The sequence below is a fragment of the Lissotriton helveticus genome, chromosome 1_1, assembly GCF_964261635.1.
Source record: "Lissotriton helveticus chromosome 1_1, aLisHel1.1, whole genome shotgun sequence".
NCBI classification, from domain to species: Eukaryota; Metazoa; Chordata; class Amphibia; order Caudata; family Salamandridae; genus Lissotriton; species Lissotriton helveticus.
Genome location: NC_136057.1, coordinates 1,156,854,120 through 1,156,872,980, shown reverse-complemented (window position 1 = coordinate 1,156,872,980; position 18,861 = coordinate 1,156,854,120). Strand labels below are relative to the sequence as shown.

The 18,861-nt window shown below is 41.4% G+C and overlaps 1 protein-coding gene across 1 annotated transcript in view; it reads left to right on the top strand.

Annotated features, from left to right (window-relative positions):
• Positions 1-18,861, top strand: part of RELN (reelin) — a 1,711,021-nt gene that overhangs the window by 238,787 nt on the left and 1,453,373 nt on the right. The window contains exon 3 of the mRNA XM_078679027.1: positions 8,583-8,718. Within this exon, the coding sequence (XP_078535153.1) occupies positions 8,583-8,718 (136 nt within the window). The remainder of the gene's footprint in view (positions 1-8,582; positions 8,719-18,861) is intronic.

Genomic DNA, 18,861 nt, shown 5'->3' with positions numbered 1-18,861 from the left:
ATTTTAACAGATTTTGGCCAGATTGAAAATAAAACGTTTAAGCTCACCCTGCAAGAAACCTGTGGATAATTTTCTGTCAACTTTTCAGTAGGGGCTGCATCTGCAACCCCATTAGACTGTGGGCGTTCTCAGCATCCAAGGCATTCATGTTATAGTTTTTACTGAGAAAATGAATTGACCATTAGTGCAATCACCACTTTAAATTTTCACATATATCAGAAGGTATATCTTTGCCCTCTATTGCGAACATAATAAACTACCTTGTCAGAAGAAAATTAGCACACTCATGCTTTTAAAGACTTCTAACAAGTTTGCTGTTCCAAACATTAGTATGAGATCTTGTTAGGTCCGTTATTTATAAACACCATGTGCATGATGTAGCCTAACAGTTCATCACTCTATCTAAAACTTACGTTGTTTATGGATGGGACTTTTTATTCCATATAAATCAATAGAAACGTAATGGGAAAATTCAGTGGGTCAAAGGGCAGAAGCACTACAACGGGCCAATACTGACACTAATTATGTATACGGCAGAACTATAAAAGGCAAATCTATATCGGGGCCAAATCAATATCCATAAAAAGTAAATGCAGTTCTTGCTGCTTCTAAATATTACGAACATTTCCTCTCCTAACATTACATTGATGGCCCAAAGGATATAAACTGTACAAATATGGAAGCCATTTGTTTCTTCACTCTTGAAGGTGATCCGAAAGAAGGCAAACAAGTATTTTTCATCTTTACTAGAAGCAGCAGTCCAGAGTAATGCTCCTTATCAGAGGATAGGGGTTTTATGTTTAATCTACGTTGATTCTTTGAGTGACTCTCTGGGAAGGGAGTAAAATGTAAACTGTACGCGGTCTCTTTACAGAAGCCAGTAGATAATTTTATAGAAGAACACAAAATATTTCTCCTTAGTTTACCATGACCGTAGCCTTGCCTACTTACGATGACTTTAAAGGTCCGTGGATTGATGCTGAAGCCCATAAAAACTGATGACAAGAAACTCTGCCATTGAAGGTCCTACAGAAACATCTCCAAAAACGTCCTTGTACTATGGATCCATGGAGAAGATTGCAATACCACCCCCAGAGTATATTTGAGGCTTATCAGGTTTGCTAAAATGCGTGTACTTGATCTCAAACTCAGACGTGCAGGGCTAGGGCTAGTCTTGTTTCCCAGATGACAGTACGCATATGCACCTGTCCCAGTGAGACAAGGTGAAGAGATTTGTAAGATCTTAAATTTCATCATGAGTTTTGTCATTTTGATTTGAATTCTAGGAAGCCTGGTTTTTAGTAAATCTTCTTTTAAATGACTATTTAGGTTATTGGGAATTGTAGACTGTTATTACGCAAGTAGGACGGACATTAGGTGCCTGGAAGTACATTGACAATCCTATTTTACATCCCTGGACACTAAATTCGATCTAGGAAACAATTATATCATGGTGAGATGATTTTCATCTGTTGAAAGTATGTATAGGACAACAGATCTCTTACTTTAGAAAATATATATTTACACACTTCAAACAAGAGAGCAGTACAACATGACATTGTTATCGATATTTCCTCCCCCGATACCACCCTCAGAAAATAGGTTTTTGCACTCGTTCCAGGAATTTGGAGGATTTTTCAGTTACACCCGACTCGAAACAAGGCTCTAGCTCTTCTGTTCAGTTCTCCTATTGGGTTTCTCTGTTTCAATCTTTTCTGTCATCTTTACTTTTATCACTAAGCTCTAGATTCTGCTGTTTTCTTATCTTACATTTTCTATGGCCACTTTTATGTTGAATCTAAATTTGGAAGACATTTTTACTACACCCTAGTGCTACAAACAGCACTGGGTGATCATTAAACAGTACTAGCCGAGGGTAGGATCTTACCACTGAGGCACAAACAATCTTTAGGTGTGTTAAATTAGGCAGTGCTATATGAGGACTCATCTATGGGGCCCGATTCAAAAAAGGGCCTCCGCACCCGTGGCGGATGGCCTGTAGTCGTGGCGAGGTGCCCCCACTTGTGGCGGGACCTCCGTAATGACAAACTGCAGTTCGGCTGTCCCGCCACAATTGAAGGCCCCTCGCCATGACAGTGTGGCCTCCGTCATGAGTGCAGAGGACCTTTGTGAATTGGGCACTTAGTGTTTGTTTCTTGCCCACTTGCCTTCTCTATACAGCCTATTATACAGCCTCAGCATACGCCACTGTTATAGGTCCGAACACGACCTGACATGTGACTTTAACATTGTAATGGTTAGTGGAAGAGATTCTTGTATTTACTGTAGCCTTTGTTTAGCTGAAGGGACGCACATGACACTTTAATGCCTTAAATTACAATATGATTCAGAAAAGGGGGTGGTGGTGATGAACAGAGTGCCTGAATTAAGCAGACCACTCTTACCCAGTCCAAAGATCAGGGCTTGATCCATCACCGTTTTTTAGCTCACTGCACCATCCCAGCTCAGAACTTGGCTATATGCAAATTAGTCTGTTCCTGTCCCAGTGCATGATGGGAACAGGGCAAACCAAACTACCAAGCCAATTCTTATACTGGGAAGGAAACAAGCTACCGGGGACCGGTTTCTGGCATTTCAGCCTCATCGGCCCGGCTTGCTTGAATCCTGATGGTGCAATGAGCAAGGGACTCACATCTGAGTATACCCTTCCACGCTTATGGTGGACAAAATGATTCAGAAAAGGGGGTGGTGATGAACAGAGTGCCTGAATTAAGCAGACCACTCTTACCCAGTCCAAAGATCAGGGCTTGATCCATCACCGTTTTTTAGCTCACTGCACCATCCCAGCTCAGAACTTGGCTATATGCAAATTAGTCTGTTCCTGTCCCAGTGCATGATGGGAACAGGGCAAACCAAACTACCAAGCCAATTCTTATACTGGGAAGGAAACAAGCTACCGGGGACCGGTTTCTGGCATTTCAGCCTCATCGGCCCGGCTTGCTTGAATCCTGATGGTGCAATGAGCAAGGGACTCTGCTTAATTCAGACACTCTGTTCATCACCACCCCCCTTTTCTGTATCGTTAAATTACAATATGGCTGGACGGAGTTTGTTTGGGACAATTGACATTCCGGCCCTCATCAGTAGCCATTGCCATGCACGTTAACAGCTTGGGTTTTATGTAGCGCTTTCTATTCAAGCACTGACATTTCTAAGCGCTGTTTTTTTAACAGGTAGTATTCGCGCACAATGTAATGGGTCTCAAGCTATACCCCTGAAAGGATAAAAACTGAGTTGGCCTTGATGAAATTTTAACTCATAAGCAACAAATAACAGATTTCAGCAGAAGGCGTTAACTCCCTGAGTCATCTTGTCTGCATGGAAGTTCAACTGGTCAATGTACAAATGTCGATTCTTTCAGGAGCTCTCCCTAATGCGAAACAGAGGTGCAGTAACATAGAAAATGGCTTGTTCACCGGAAATTGCCCCAGCACCCTTGTCACTTTCCTCATTAGCATGGCCACTGGTGCGTGCCACGTTTGGAAGTGCTCCATTCAGCAGATGTCTTTAATCAATATGGGAACATTGACCCCTGTGCACAGCAGTCTTTCAATAAATCCTGTATTTCTTATGAAATAAAAGGTGACAGTGACATGGCGGAAAGGTTATGCTCAGTGCGCTGGAAACCTCTCATTATAGAAGACATTCTATATTGTCTAATTTAATTTAGATTTCTTTGAGGGTGAAGCGTACCCCTTTATTCTGAGAAAGATGGGACATTTATATAACCATTGGAACGATATAATAAAATAAAAAGGTATTTTTAATATGTTAATGAAAATACATAATAAGACGTGCTTTACATTGAACTGCACCACGCATTAAAAGCGCATTTCATTAAAACAGTGTATCTACATCATCACTGTAAACGTGTGTATAATTAAAACGATCATTAAAGTGTACTTTTGACCTGCTTATTAACGATCATGAGGACTTAAAACATAAACGGACTGACTGATGCTAATTTGCAAAGAGGTGCTATTAAGCACTAAATGATATATTTTCGGGGGATGCCATTTTGCTGTGTGACAAAATGTTTAGATTCTGTCTAGCTAGACAAATTGCAAACACTGATTTTTCACACCCCAAAATAGCAAAAAAAGGAATGGTGTCAAATAATACAGGACAAGATAGCACTACCTGGGTAGTTTATGTAAACCGGCACTGTGGGCCTGCTGCTCTACACGCTGCACGAAAGGGACCGCACTCATGATTTTTCAAAACTATGTTTGCTATATTTATACCTTATAGCCTACTGTGACATAAGTTAACTCTGGAGCAATTTCCATTGCTAAATGTGAATACTTCAAAGAAGAAAATGGAATCTGTCGAATGCAAGTGTTTAATATGCATTGATTATTATGTGTATGTGTATGTGTATATATATATATATATATATATATATATATATATATATATATATATATATATATATATATATATATATATATATATATATATATACATCTATATATTTCCAAGGTTAATCGTCTTTAGCAAAAGAAGATTAGAGGCGACCAGCGGGGCTCATGTTTCCACCTTTTTATTATTAAAACATTGGGCATGACGCGTTTCGGAGGGTTCCTTTTTCAAATGCCCTTCAGTTTTAAAATTGCCACTGTTACCGTCAGTCCCCATTTTAAGTCCTTATATAGTTCCTATTCACTAAAGTAGTGTAGGCTACCTGGAAAACGTGGCACGGAGTCGCCTCTGCCTCCACAGTTAGACTGCATTTCCCAGCAAGCAGTGTTCCTTTCTTGCTGGCGGTGATTCCGTTTGTCGGCATTTGCTTTTTCCCATCGAGAAGCCGACTTGCCACCTTATCAGGTAAGGGCTGATGTACTTGTTCTGGGCATTTGCGGGTGATGTTCATGTCCCTCACTCCCAGCCTCGCAGTTCAGCCCGTCGCAGAGTCGGAAACACCCGTGAAGTAGGGGCATTCCTCCATGAAAGTATGGACTGCCGATATATATATATATATATGTATATATATATATATATCTCTCCTTCTTTCAAACAGCACCGATCATATTGCATTTAAAACAATTCACAACCTTTCGACGCACACAACAGGCAGTGTGGTTGGACTGTTTTGTGTGCTGTCAAACGTGTAGACCTCAAAATATTATAAGATAATACATAGTTTGAAAATATATATTCATAAAGTACGCTTATATTCTGATGTTTTGTTAAGATGCGCAAGCATATTTCTACATTGCGAATTGATATTGGACATATTTTGTTTTATGACCTACACGTGTATCATGCAATAAAATCAGTAATTGGTATCTCCGGGCCTGGTGACAACATAGACCTTTGGCCTCGTGATTTACATTGTCATCAATGTCCTTCAGTTATGATGATATATAGAACTATTCATGGATATATGTGACGTTCAAGGCTGCTTTGCCATCAACTGATCCATAAAATACAAGATTGAAGGTTGAGTGGTTTTGCCATAAGATCCGCGAGATGGCATCTTTATTGTTGTGCATTTTTTATTTCTGTAGACTAAATGAACAACCTCCTGTAGATAACCCTTGGGAAAATGATGCACATGTTTCTGTTAAAGTATTGCAGGGGTGGAGTGTTTGCTAGAAATTGCGTTTTTAGAGGTTACCCCTAGCTCTATCAAAGTTTCTTAACATGCTTATAATTTCCTTCACGCATGGCAAGCAAAAGGCTCCTTCAGATTATGAAAAATACATCCAAAAAAAGTGCCTTTTGAAATGATTTAGGGAATCAGGATTCCTAGGGAATACATACATGACCTTCCCGGGATCTAGATCTCGTGCTTTACATGCGTACAAGGAAATGAGATGACTTCTGACAGTTGCTATGTAGCGCAAAACGTATATTGGAACCAGACCCTAAAAAGAGCCATTAGGGAAGCATTATTTACCTGCTCTTCCAGCTTGGGGTGTTGCACAGGACCTTGGTCAAATGTGAGAGCTAACTTCTGCCATTACCCAAGAATCAGAAGTGAAGAGAGCAGGGCACAATAATATGGAAGCCGCCTCTAGAGGCTTTCAATACCTCATCCGGGCTTCATTAAAATATTAAAGAGTACCAGCAACAGTGAAGAGCCTTGAGGGGCACCCCCTGATGTCACTGAAAATAGGGCAGTTGAACTACTGTGGGAGACTACTCTGTTGTGGAGAGAGGTCATGGAGATGCTTCTGAAACGAAGTGAAAGTACTTAAGCAAGCTCGAATTCACTACTGAGCCTGCAGACTCCCCTGATTTACCCTTTCTGTGCCAATAGAGAAAGGGACTGATAACATGCAAATCAATCTAACCACTTCCCAGAGTCATCAGTACAACCTGGACTGCTAGGTCACATCCAATTTGCAAGGGATAACCAACAGCTCAGATGCGTTTCTGTTTGTCTGGGGTTCAACAGTAAGTTTAGCATAAGTCTTTAAACAAAGGGCCTGATTCACAAAGGGCCTCCGCACTTGTGGCGGAGGCCCAGCAGTCGTGGGGGAGTCTCCACACTCAGGGCGTAATCTGCGCAAGGAGAATTTTCATTACGGAGATTCCGCCCCGAATGCGGAGACTCCCCTGTGATGGGAGGGCCTCCGCCATCAGTGCGGAAGCCCTTTGTGAATCAGCCCCAAGGTATGCAAAAGAGGGCATTTGGAAATATAACCGTAAAACTCATGTTTTGCTCTGTGATTACAGAATGCTATCCACCACATGCACATCAGTCCATATATGTACAGTCGCGCCTGAACTACTAGACAGTCTACCCTCTGGGGGTACCAACAGGTTATTAGGTCTAGGGGGCGATCAGGTAAACGATTAGTATCGTAGCTTCTCTCAAGCTTAAATAGTCGCCTAAGACCACAGTGTATGACTTAGTCAAATGTGAGAGGAGGAAACTTGTTTAGGATACTTTGAGGATGCGCTGTTAGATTCCAGGTATGTATAAAGTTCCAATCTGACTACTGATTCCAACATCTGGACAAAGAAGGGCAGCTTTGGAATCGAATGAAACTTGATAGGAAATTTAGGTCCAGGTTCAGTTTCTTTGAGCAACAGTCTGACCCAGGCTGTTTTAGTTAATTTAAGGCATTCATGCTCTCTAATAAAGGCTGCTACAGTCAATTTTAATTGAACGTGGCTCTCTGCTTGTCACTATAATGCTCCTGCCATTAGGATCGAAAGGGACTCTCTGACGAGGGAGCAAGCGATGTTGCGCAGATCTACTTACCCCCCGGGGTTTCTTAGTGTGACAAGGAGATAGAACCCATACATGTTTTACACATGTGCCAAATATCTGGAGTGATTTTGTTCAAGGTGTTAAAACATAGCTAAATAAAACACACATGCCTCAAAAGATATTAGCACCTTCAAACCTGTAAATCTGTCGTATGTCACAATATCAAGGCCATATATATATATATATATATATATATATATAGGTCTACATTCAAAAGTATCAATTCGTGTATTGACGTCTAACATATTGTCACGGTAAGTATGTATAGAGAAGTAAACATTCACTATTCTTATCTGCAACGCTACTTATCTTGACGTTATACTGTAGTTGATATTCTGTATCTTGGAACTTCATAGCCTTGTTTCTATTCCTTGAAGTCACTGTGGTTTCCATCAGGGGAATTTTACATCCGTACTTCACATAACTGTGGGTATAACTTCTCATATTCACGACTCTCTGTAAAATTGACTTTGTTTGATATCTGTGCAGGAAATATTTCTATGAATATTTTGGCATTTTAATGTTATTTCAGTCATTCACCCATTGTTACCTGTATTGTCATTTGTGTTCCTTGTGAAGTATAGAATTCCTTTTTTCCTACTGAAAATGTAGCTTTTTATGCCACTACTAGTCTGCTAAATAATTACAGAGCTAGTCGGTGACCTCTCCAATGAGGTTCAGGTTAAAAGGGTCTATTACAATCCGTCACTACCCGCTGTTAGTAGTGTTATAGCCTGGTCATGGTGACAGTGGTTGCTCACACTCTAGAAGTAGTACCACTTTGGATGGACACCGAAACTTTAAAAGATCCTAGCACTCGATTAGCAGCCAGCATGGCAGTATCAGGTAGAGCACTGATTAGACAACTTATGACTTGGGTCACTTGTGTGAAAAGGAAAACCGTGGGCCTGCTAGAACCTACAAAAGGTTGTCTTGTGGGCTCCGTGGCAGGGACTTTCAACAACACATACCTGTTAGCCATATGCCAGCTATGACATAATGTAGTGTTTTCCCTCGTGCTAAACACACTGTGAGGTGCTGCTGTTATCCCATGTCTGCCATGATGTGCCATTTCCTTTATCTGCCATCCATGGTGTGATCCTGTTCCCCCATACCCGTCATATTATGATATTCCCATATACCAAGCATCTCATGATGTGACCCGGTTCTCCATGTGCCAGTCTTGCCATGATGCGCCCCTTTCACTCAAAATGTGACCCTATTATCGCTCATCATGGATGCTAAATAGCTTGCTCCACATGTGCTATGGGTGGAATCTTTTGCATGGCATCAGACCGCTGTTACATTTGTTGTTCTCTCTGTGTCCCTCCCTCAGGCATCATGTCGGATCACCAGTTCGGAGCACAGTTCATGTGCAGCGTCGTGGCCTCTCACGTCAGCCACCTGCCCACGACAAACCTCAGCTTTGTATGGATCGCGCCCCCTGCCGGGACCGGCTGCGTCAATTTCATGTGAGTACACAGAGGCGCTTTTAAAACGATTTAAAACTGGTGACACCGGAAGTTCAACATGTTTAATTGCCGATGATATTGTTACAATGCATCGATGTTAAAACTATCATGCTATTTATATTTTAATTGAATGGCTATTATGGTGTCGATATCTTAGTTGAATAGCTGCCATGACATTGCTTCTGTACTTGTAAATAAAAAGGACTGGAAAGATTTACCACAAGTGCAAAACCTTCAACTTATTTTATGACAAAGTGCAAATGCGTGCAGTAAATTCAAATAAATGTGTTTAAATGGGACTCTTTCCAGCTTATTAGCATATCTTCTATACCTTTAATAATATTGTGATACACTGAAAGTTCTATTACGATATAATTCAATGACCAGTCCTTACTGAAGGTACAAGGTTACTCATCTTCGCATCTGCACTTACACCTCTTTTCCATGGAAGAACAACAAACATTTCATCTAATTCAACTTTCAAGGACAAACAAAAAACGAGCGTGATATTTCCTATCAGATTTGTATATAATGGCCAGATCAGTAACATATGCTGCAAAGTATCAAAAGAGCTTATACGACTACTGTCAAGCTTATTGGGCATATGTACTGCATGCTAGTGCCCCTAGACATAACACGATAGGATAACCCAAGGCCTGCTTGATTAGATGATTTAGTATTGTCGGATTAGTGACATTTACAGTATATATCTCTGCCTCTGTTTAATTTGTACTTCATTGAAATGTTTAGAATTAAATGGTCTGACCCGTTTTGTAAAATGGCATAAGTAGCTCAACTCCATTAAACCTGTCTTGCTTCAAAACATGCAAAGGGGACACAAGAGCCAACTACTGGTCTCAATTTGAGACCAGTTTTTTTTGCGACCAGTATTCAATATGTACTAATAGGTCCTTCCCTAAAATTTCAATTCGGAGTGCATTGCAATCTGACTGATCTCATGAATATTAGAACATGGGAATGTTGGGAGCTCCATTGCAAACAATGGAGTGCTCCGGGCTTGTAATGGCTGGTATAAGCCTGGAACTCCAACATTCCAATGTTTCTTTGTTCACAGCTCTGGCTGTGAACAAAGGCTTCAGGGAGCCCGAGGGGATTCCAATCCCCTCACGCTTCCAAAAGGCTTTGTTTTTTTTGTTAGAACATTCTGTCCTCTAGTGACAGAATCTTCTAATAGCCTTATAGCCCTTCGTAGATGGACTATACCGCTATTAAAGTCCCTCTCCCTTGTTAAAGGCCCTCGCCTTCGGCTCGGGGCCTTTAACGCTGGAGAGGGCCTTTAATAGCCGGTATAGCCCTCTACGGCGGGCTATAAGGCTATAATAAAGAGTTAGGTAGCAAATTGTGACTCACTTCAACTGGTTTCAATCACAGGGATGGTTGCCTCTTGGAGTCATAAGACCACTGTGTTTGATATCGCCTTTCAACAAAGTAAGCTTTTTAAAAAAGAAACAAAAGTGCAGGCTGTTTTTCTTAAAGAAAAGTGGGCTGTGTTAAAAAAATTAATACGTTTACTTAACGTCTCCTGGACCACTGCCTACTCTCCAACAAACTTTGTTGTAACATTCAAAAAGCGAAAGGGGTACCTTTTGTTTAAACCTCTTCTAGGGAATTGGACATTTTTTAAATATTTTCCAACAAATTTTGGTTTCAAAACATTTATCACATACTGATTCGGTATTTGGAAGAGACAGCTAAAACATACCCTTTCAAGTACTGAATTGGTATGGGTTTGCAAACAAGCAGCGATTCAGACTGTTTTTCACCAAAACAAATCTGGCCCCTTATACTGTAAAGCACCCTTTTCCTGTCTAAAAACCTTCTACCATTGTACCATGTAGGCTTTTCTATCATAGCTATGTATATGTGAATACTCAATATAGTGGAGAAGTGTGGCTCAGGGGTTAGAGGCAGCAGACCCGGAAGCTGAGATCGGTCCTGGACCAGGGTTCAATTCCCCGCCTTGGCGGGGTCTTGGGCTAAAAAAAAAAAAAAAAAAAAAATCCACGGACTCGATAATTCTCGCCCCGGTGCCTCCTCGACTCACGGGTTCACACTCTGCGACTCTGGGCAATAGCTTGCTTAATCTCCACAACGGCCCCTCGCGGCGGGATGCCTGACTTTCACCTTGTGGATACCCTGCTATCTCACAGGGGAATACCAGGAAGGGTTCCCTAAGCAAGCGCCGGGACACCCACTGCGGGTAGCTGTGCGCTATATAAGCTCAACTACATTTACATTTACATATATCAGCATACCACAGCACCTTCAGTGTTGATGATAACAGCGCTCTAGTCATTTTAAATATATAATGCCTCGATCTTGGTGGCCCAAAAAATTGCAGAGTTTTCCCAGGTACTTCCCTTTGCTGCTTTGAAGATCTTCTCTTCCTCTGCACCCTATGGATGGCCATCATACTGGACTACCATGGGCAGCTTCTGAAGATGCATTCTTCGCAAAGGCATTGCATAGCTGCAGCAAAGTCTTTTTCCATAGTGTGGTACTTACTGGGAGCAATGGGGCACATCCAGTGCTGATTCAGGGAGGGTTGACAATTCCATATTGTAGACTTGCATAAAGGAATGGAAATGAGATTGCAGTTGCCTGGAGAGTGCAGGTATGGGTGCCTCTTAAAATAGATGCGATGCAAATTAAAGAAACGTCTTCCTGTCCTTCTTGAACTGCAGGACAGAAAGGTCAGCCTGAAGTGTGGTATGGAGTGTTGGTTCGCAGACTGAAATTCTGGACAACTTTCACCATCCTCTATAACTTCAGTTTATTTGATTCAATCATTCTACAGCGGATGTAAATTCAGTTTTTCCTCCTCAATGTGACTTGAACAGGACAATGTTTGCGTAAACCTCAATCCCACATATTCCCATCCTCTGTTTTAAGACTTTCTAAACAATACACACTTTTAGGTTTTTCTTTCTAAAGAACAATGTTTTGTCTGATCTACATTTATTATAATCACCTTCTTGTTGCAGTACTTCTATAAGATAATCGGCTGCCTCTGGAGACCAGTGGATGTCATGTCCACAAGGTTTATATCCTGCAATATGTAAACAAACAGAGGAAGCTGCTAATTATCAATGTTGTCTGCACTTGTCTCTGTCAGGAGACTTGTCTGTTTTATCAGATTCAGATACAACATGAAAGGGCCAGAAACATTCATATCCGGTGAAATTCTAGTGTAGGGAAATTTTGATTTCGGTTTCTATACATGTTGTTAGAAATTTTTTCTGAAGAATTCTGCTATTTAGATGAAAGTCTAAGAAATTCTTACACACGTCCTTAATGATGGTATACAAAGATCTGAGACCATCATATCGGCTAAATATAATTTTGTCTCTCCACCACCTGTTAATGGGGCCATGTAGCCTCCCCTGCTGGTGGTGCCCAAGGCTACTGCAATGGATAGCAATACTACCAGCAGAACAGATCCATTTCATTACAGAAGAAGCATTCTCTGTCCACTGTCTTGTAACAACTTGGTAAAAGAGACCACTGGACTTGTGTGTGGTCAACAATGTCTTCCTTAGCTGAGGGAAGCCATATGGTGTCCAACGGCACGAGGAGGGACTACTTGACGTGAGGGAGGATGGGGGTACTGCGAGGTCCACGCACATGATGACTGTAGCTGCCTATCCTCTTTAGCCCCACCACCCATATATGAACCACATAAGAAAGGTGAATGGGGGCTCCTTTTCATCGAGTGATTCTAAATGGTGGTCATACATGCAGAGATCGGTAGGGAGCCGGTGTGAGCTTCCTTTGTGTGAGGAACATCCCTTGCAAATGTAGCGACACCCAATATCATTCATTGGCAGAGGAATCATCTGTGTGTGTTTTCCAACAATCATGCGTCTACACAACTCTCTGCTGCTCATTCTCCAATGAGTGGTACCTTCCTCCCAAAGATGGCCCTACCTGTCTCCTATTTATATGAAGAGGCCCACCATTTCAGGCTATTGTTTATATGACAAAATATTTCAAATTCGGAGTATCAATTACCGATATTTCCTCTAAGTAAGCATATATAGGAAGTATAGTGTCACTATTCTTTACTCCACATCTGCTTAACTTCATAGTATATGAGTAGTCGATATTGTCAAGTCTATTCTATTGCAGATCAATAGAAAAAAACTAAATATTTTGGTAGATTACCCAGGGGACCAGCAGATATAAAAATAAATATACTTGGGTTAAAGTTCATTGCCAGTTCTTAAACATTCCATTTGTCAGTAGTAATACTGTTTCTTTGCGGGACAATTGGATGAACCTGAGGAGTGCATGGTGACCATACTTTTATTTCCAGGTAGTGGCAGACTGGTCTGGCTTAAGATCTGTGTAAACCAGCCCAAAGCAGATGTTATTTTCCGTGGGGAATACTACTGTTACTGGATGGTCTATTACCGTGTACTAAAAAACACACTGGTAACCGGTATAGAATGCATTCATTGTCGGATGTAATTTTACCTCTGTCCTTCAGACTTCACTATTGGGTGGTATTTTCTTTTTGGTAATAGGTGATAACTTCTTACCAAAGTATTTGCGATTTGCCATCAGCAATACAATTTACAGCCAAGAAAGGAGACATATTGTTTCATACCTTGGCTATAATCTTGAAGTAGATGACTAGCGGTGAAAGGAAGATTCAACTGAATCCATTTCTGAGTAAAGTGACTCGTGAAAGTGTAATGCTGCTTTGTAGGCTACGACTATGGTTTGTTCTTGAATCAGAGACTGAAAAATCTCCTCTGCAATATATTCCAGGCCAATGTCTTCTTTTATTCCAACACCCTCATTTTGGATTTCCGTCGGGTCACATGACATACACAAAAGCATATAAAAGAGAATTCAAACTTCCTTGGCTGTAAGATTTTCTTGGTTTGTAAAGTAAGGCCCTGGGCAGATGTTCTGGAAGGTTTCCCACAGTTTTGGTTTCCATCACACCCTTTCTGTGGTTATTGCGTCACTCGATATACCACGAATAGAAAGTGACACACTGTGTGTCTGAACCACTCGCACTTGGTAAACCAAACTGGGGACTTCCATTGACGGTGGATTGTTTACAGTCTGTGTTTTCTTTAAAATGTGAATTCAGCTAATAACTACATAGAGCTCAAGTGAAAGGATTCTCATCTTTGGGTTAAAGGATATTTTACTAGTTTCCACAAGCACCAAGGCCGTTTTGAATGCCTTTCTTGCAGTGCAGCATCCTCTTTTTTACTCTATGTTAGTGCCACAAGCAAGTGCATACAATGACCTCACTGTGGTACGGGCCCTGAAAATAATTGATATTCTAGGGAATCCAGAAATTAAATATGCTACCTATGTTGGTTATATATTTGCCAACAAAGTACCTTATATAGCAATGTGATGCACATCAAAAGCCGCCATATAGTATATTATGGTGGCAGATGTGCTAATATTTCCGAGCTGATACAAGGTGACTTTTTGGGAGTATATAAAAACATGAAGAAGCTGAGTGTGAGCCTCTGACCTCACTTATGAGACACTAATGGAAGGTGGTGTCGTAGCATTCTGGCACAAATGGGTTTCTTCAGTGTGTTCCCTTTTATTTTATGTATTATATTTAGGGCTCCCAGTTTTATGATATTTATGTTTTTTGACATTTCCGTCTGTATTTATCCATATTTATTTGTGGTCAACTTTATCTGTATTTATCCACATTTATTAAGGGTTTTGTAATAAAAAAAGAAAGCTGAAACTGGTAAATTCCACATTTATTTAACCAATAAATATGCAGCCATGCTTGAAGTCCTGCCAGGTTTCAGTGACATGACCACTGGAGAAGATAAATCAATGCACTTATATGAAAATATGCACATTTCAGGATCTGCCTTGTGTATATCTACTGCTGTTTAAGCCTCTTTATTAAAATTCCTTTCTTTTTTACTCCCCTTACCTATCAATCCACAGAGTTATTGGCCTGGCAGTCATGGCAAAGTGTATTTAGAGTCACTCAAAAAGCACCCAATTTCCGTTTTGACCCACATTTAAAAATGAATACAGACAGTAAAATAGATGGTTTTCTGTCTGTATTTCTCTGTAAAAATCAGTAAAAACGGAAAAGAGGGAGCCTTAATTATAATATTAATTTCGTTTATAAAGTGTTTGTGCTAAAGCGCTTCAAATAAGACAAGTCATTAAAGAATATAAACAATGAAACAATAATATTGATCCATTGCAAATAGTACAATGACAGGAAAGTTTCTAGGGAGCAGGAAGCTTATGCTGATGGAAAGCGGCCTGAAAATAGGTGCCTAGAGGTGGAGGAAAGCAAGTGTGGGGGAAAGTTGATGCAAACACCTTAAGGTGCAGATTTCAGAACTTGGGAGCTAGCAGGGAGAATGACCTAAAGCAAGAGAGAGCACATGGGGATGGGGTGTGTGTACCAAGCAGAGCGCTAGGAGCAGGTGTAGATGCAAATATGTAGGATAGCAACAGATGTAGGAAGGCTAGACCCTAGATACATTTAAAGACAATCTAGATAAAGCGCAGAAGGCGTGAGAAAAGAAGCCAGCCAGGAACAATGATTTGTGGTGAGTGAGGTGTGTGTGTTGAGGGAGATCCTGGTTGAGTCCGCAATGAGGGGCAGACTTTGGAGTGCATTCAATTCTGCCTCTTCTACAGATTTCAAACGAGGTAGAACAACTTCTTGAGCTTGTCTTCCGAACAAGTCCCCAGAGAACCTCATAAGGCTCATCGCTCTTCCCTCTTCTGTTATCTACTACATGGGTAGATTTTTCTTCATAGTGTATGCAGATGATATGCTGATTATTTTGAATACGCAGCATGGTGTGATTGTAACTGCTCAGAAGGCCTAAGTTATTGGGTGAGCTCCAACTGCTTATACCTTAGAGTTCCAATTTTGGGACAGTGGCTTGCGGATGGCTTTACTTGGCCCCAGTCCGGTCCCAGCTGTAGTGTTTAGGAGCTTGCCCTTTCTTAGTTTCCCCATAAGTTTCTGGTGATGAACACTTTCATTCATACATGCATGAATTACTCCAATTCTCTATAAAGGTGTGCAGCCAGTAACTACCACCAGACTTCCACTTATCCAAATACCACCATCACCGGTCCTACCTGGGCGCAGGTAGTATAGTAATATTAAAGCAAAGATTGTCACTTTGTTGGCAGTAGGGTAGAGGACCCTTTGTAAGCAATCATGCATAACTCTCCGGATTTTCTATGCTCCATGGCCTCTTTTTCTGGTGAACACATTTTCTTGGTATGCACAGTGCGAGCCTCTGACAGGCCTCCCTGCAGTTACAGTCTTTATATAAAATACAGGTGGGCAAGCTGGGGTGGGAGATTGTTTAGCATGCATGGGCTCAATCTCTGCGATTCCTTGCCCTCTCGGTTGAAAGCAGAGCAAAACCATCTCACACTTAGAAGAGTGGTAAAGGCTTGCCCGTTTGGTTCGGATGCTTGCCAAAGCATCCCCCTTTTATCTCTATACTTCCTTTTCTTCAAATTGCCATGAGGCATTTTTTTGAGTCAATATAGTGCCTTATAAATTGCAGGACAGAACAGAATGGAGTTTGAGATGTAGTTTGATGGGAGAGCCTCAGACAGATTGAAAAGGATAAATATACATGAAGAGCAATTAGTAGACAGGAACAGTTATGCAGGCAAACCATTCTAAAATAATCTTTGGTAGGTATAACGGCGAGTAGGGAACGGATACTCTAGATCTGAACAGGAAATGTTCTGGCAATAAGAAAGATTAGAGTATAATGAAATCATGACTGTGGTCAAATGGGAGCAGGCCATTCCTGGACCAGCCATCATAGATTGATCAGTTGTTGAGCAAATCTAGAGTGAGTAGCCCAAAACATAAGTAGGCATCGGATAAGGGGTGCAAAAGTTACTATTGAGGATCGTATTTGGGGCGAATTTTGTAATCTTCTGCCCAGGCTTTGAAATCATGAAACACCTCATATTTGTGAGGGCGAGGTAATCCACGATGGAAAATGTAAAAGGCAAAAGAACGGAGGAACCGGTGCTGTTGCTAGAGACACATCTGTGTGCATCAAAATGTGCATTGTTTAAAACAAATATGAATAAAATGATGCTTACAGTAAAATGCGCAAGTAGATGTTGAGGTGGAATGCAAGGTTACCCCTGCCCCCCCTTTACTGATGACTGGATATGAGAACAGTGGGGGGGTTTCACAAAATGCTGCACATTTGTCCAACATTTGGAACAACACATTTTCCGATCTATGTGTTCTACGTTACCTTCATTGAATTGCTCTTGACCTGCAGAAACACTCTCCTTAGTTAAATACTGTAATTTCATGTATGCAGCCTTTCATCTAGACACTTGCTGATTTACAAATAGCACAGAAGTAGGCTGGCAACCTTGCTTCTGATCTAATAAATTTGAACCATGTCCCTAATCCCTGAAAAGCCAGTACAGCCCTCTATGCAAGCACACCGAGATAGCCCATCAAGGTTTAATGACTTTCCCACCCAATTAAATGCCTATATTCAGCCTACCTTTGTAGACTCTTCATCATCTTGGCGTGGTGCAGACTGTATGGGAAACATTCTTTTGAAATTCTTCAAGGAAATCTGCCTCACATTTACTTCGCCTTGAAGAAGACTTCTTGACCTTAAACCAAATCTGTCGAGCTTACAGTACGGACTAACTATCCATCTAACCAGTGTTTTCTTCCTGGTCTCCTTAGTAAGCTTAATTCCCCGCCCATGAACGTTCTCTGAGCCTGTCTACAGCATTGCGTATGCATTGCAAACAATAGGGAATGCCAAGAGCTTTGTGCATCTACTCATTGGAAATGTCATCAATAAAGACGCTTAGCTAATAATATACAGCCCCCATGTCTCTCTCTCTCTCACAAACATACACGCACACACTCTCTCGCTCTTTATCCAAAGAGTCTAATCCTCAAACTAAGTCTATTTTCTCTTTGTGCATGCCTTGGCTATACTCTGCCATTTGCAACAGTGATTGGCAGTGGCAGGGCTGGTGGTGGACTACTGCTGCCTGGCACACTGATTCTGTTCAAAATGTCCCACAAGATGGTGGCAGTGGCACTTCCTTTAGGTGAAATCCAATGTTGCTAGACAGCAGTACCACCCAGGTTGGCGGCAAGACCAAAAACAGGCCACCAGTGAGAGGTGAATCTTGGTTCCTGAGTACATACTATTCCAGTCACATGACACATGCTTCAAGTGTGAAATGTGTTCAGGAACAATCCGGAAGCAGAGCATGGTTCCTGGATGTATGAGATGCTGAGCACGGCTCTTGATGCAACAGATTTGAATCAAGGCTCCTTGATGCTTCACATGTGGTGCATTTTTTGTGCAAGCATCTTATGAAATTCAACTAACGTATTTAGTTGATTGTGATTTCCGGGTGCATTAGATATGAAAGATGATTATCGGGTGGTTTTGAATATATTTCATGTGAATTCAGGCCTGTCAAAGGTTTTTGCGGGGCCCTTTTACATTAGAAGTAACATAAAATTGGACAGGTAACTGGAGGGGGGATTCTACTCGGCAGTATTGCTCCCCACCCCGAAGGTGTAGGCGGGATTCCTGAAAGAAGGCATGCTATCTGTGGATCACACCTCAGTGGTTCTACTCCTCAGATTCCAATGAAATGACATCAGGTTTATATGGAATGGGTTGAAAGGGTAGTCCATAGATTTTACTCCTGGGTCCTTTGGCAAGGCTGTGGAGTGACATTGGGTGGGGCCTCTCCTTATGGTTTCCACTCCACGGCTCAGAGGACAGGAAGAAGAGGCTGCCATCCCCTCCCCAGGAAGGGCAAGCCAGAGGATGGAAGAGGGCAGTCCATACTTCTTTCAACTTCTCCCTAGTCAGCGTTTTAGGAGTGGGAAGAGAACAGGAGGAAGGTGGTCTCTGACCATAATTATCCAACCATAATTACTATGCGTTCCTTTAAGTTGCAACTTATCATGTGTGTTTCTTATATATTGCAGCCTATAGACAGGGCAGGCCAATTTCTCTAAGTATTCTGTCCATACTGGAAGGTTTTTTTGTCTGTAACTTGTGTGTTGAGTCCCCTGACTCACTTCATTTTGCCTCTATCTAAGTTAGTGGCCAG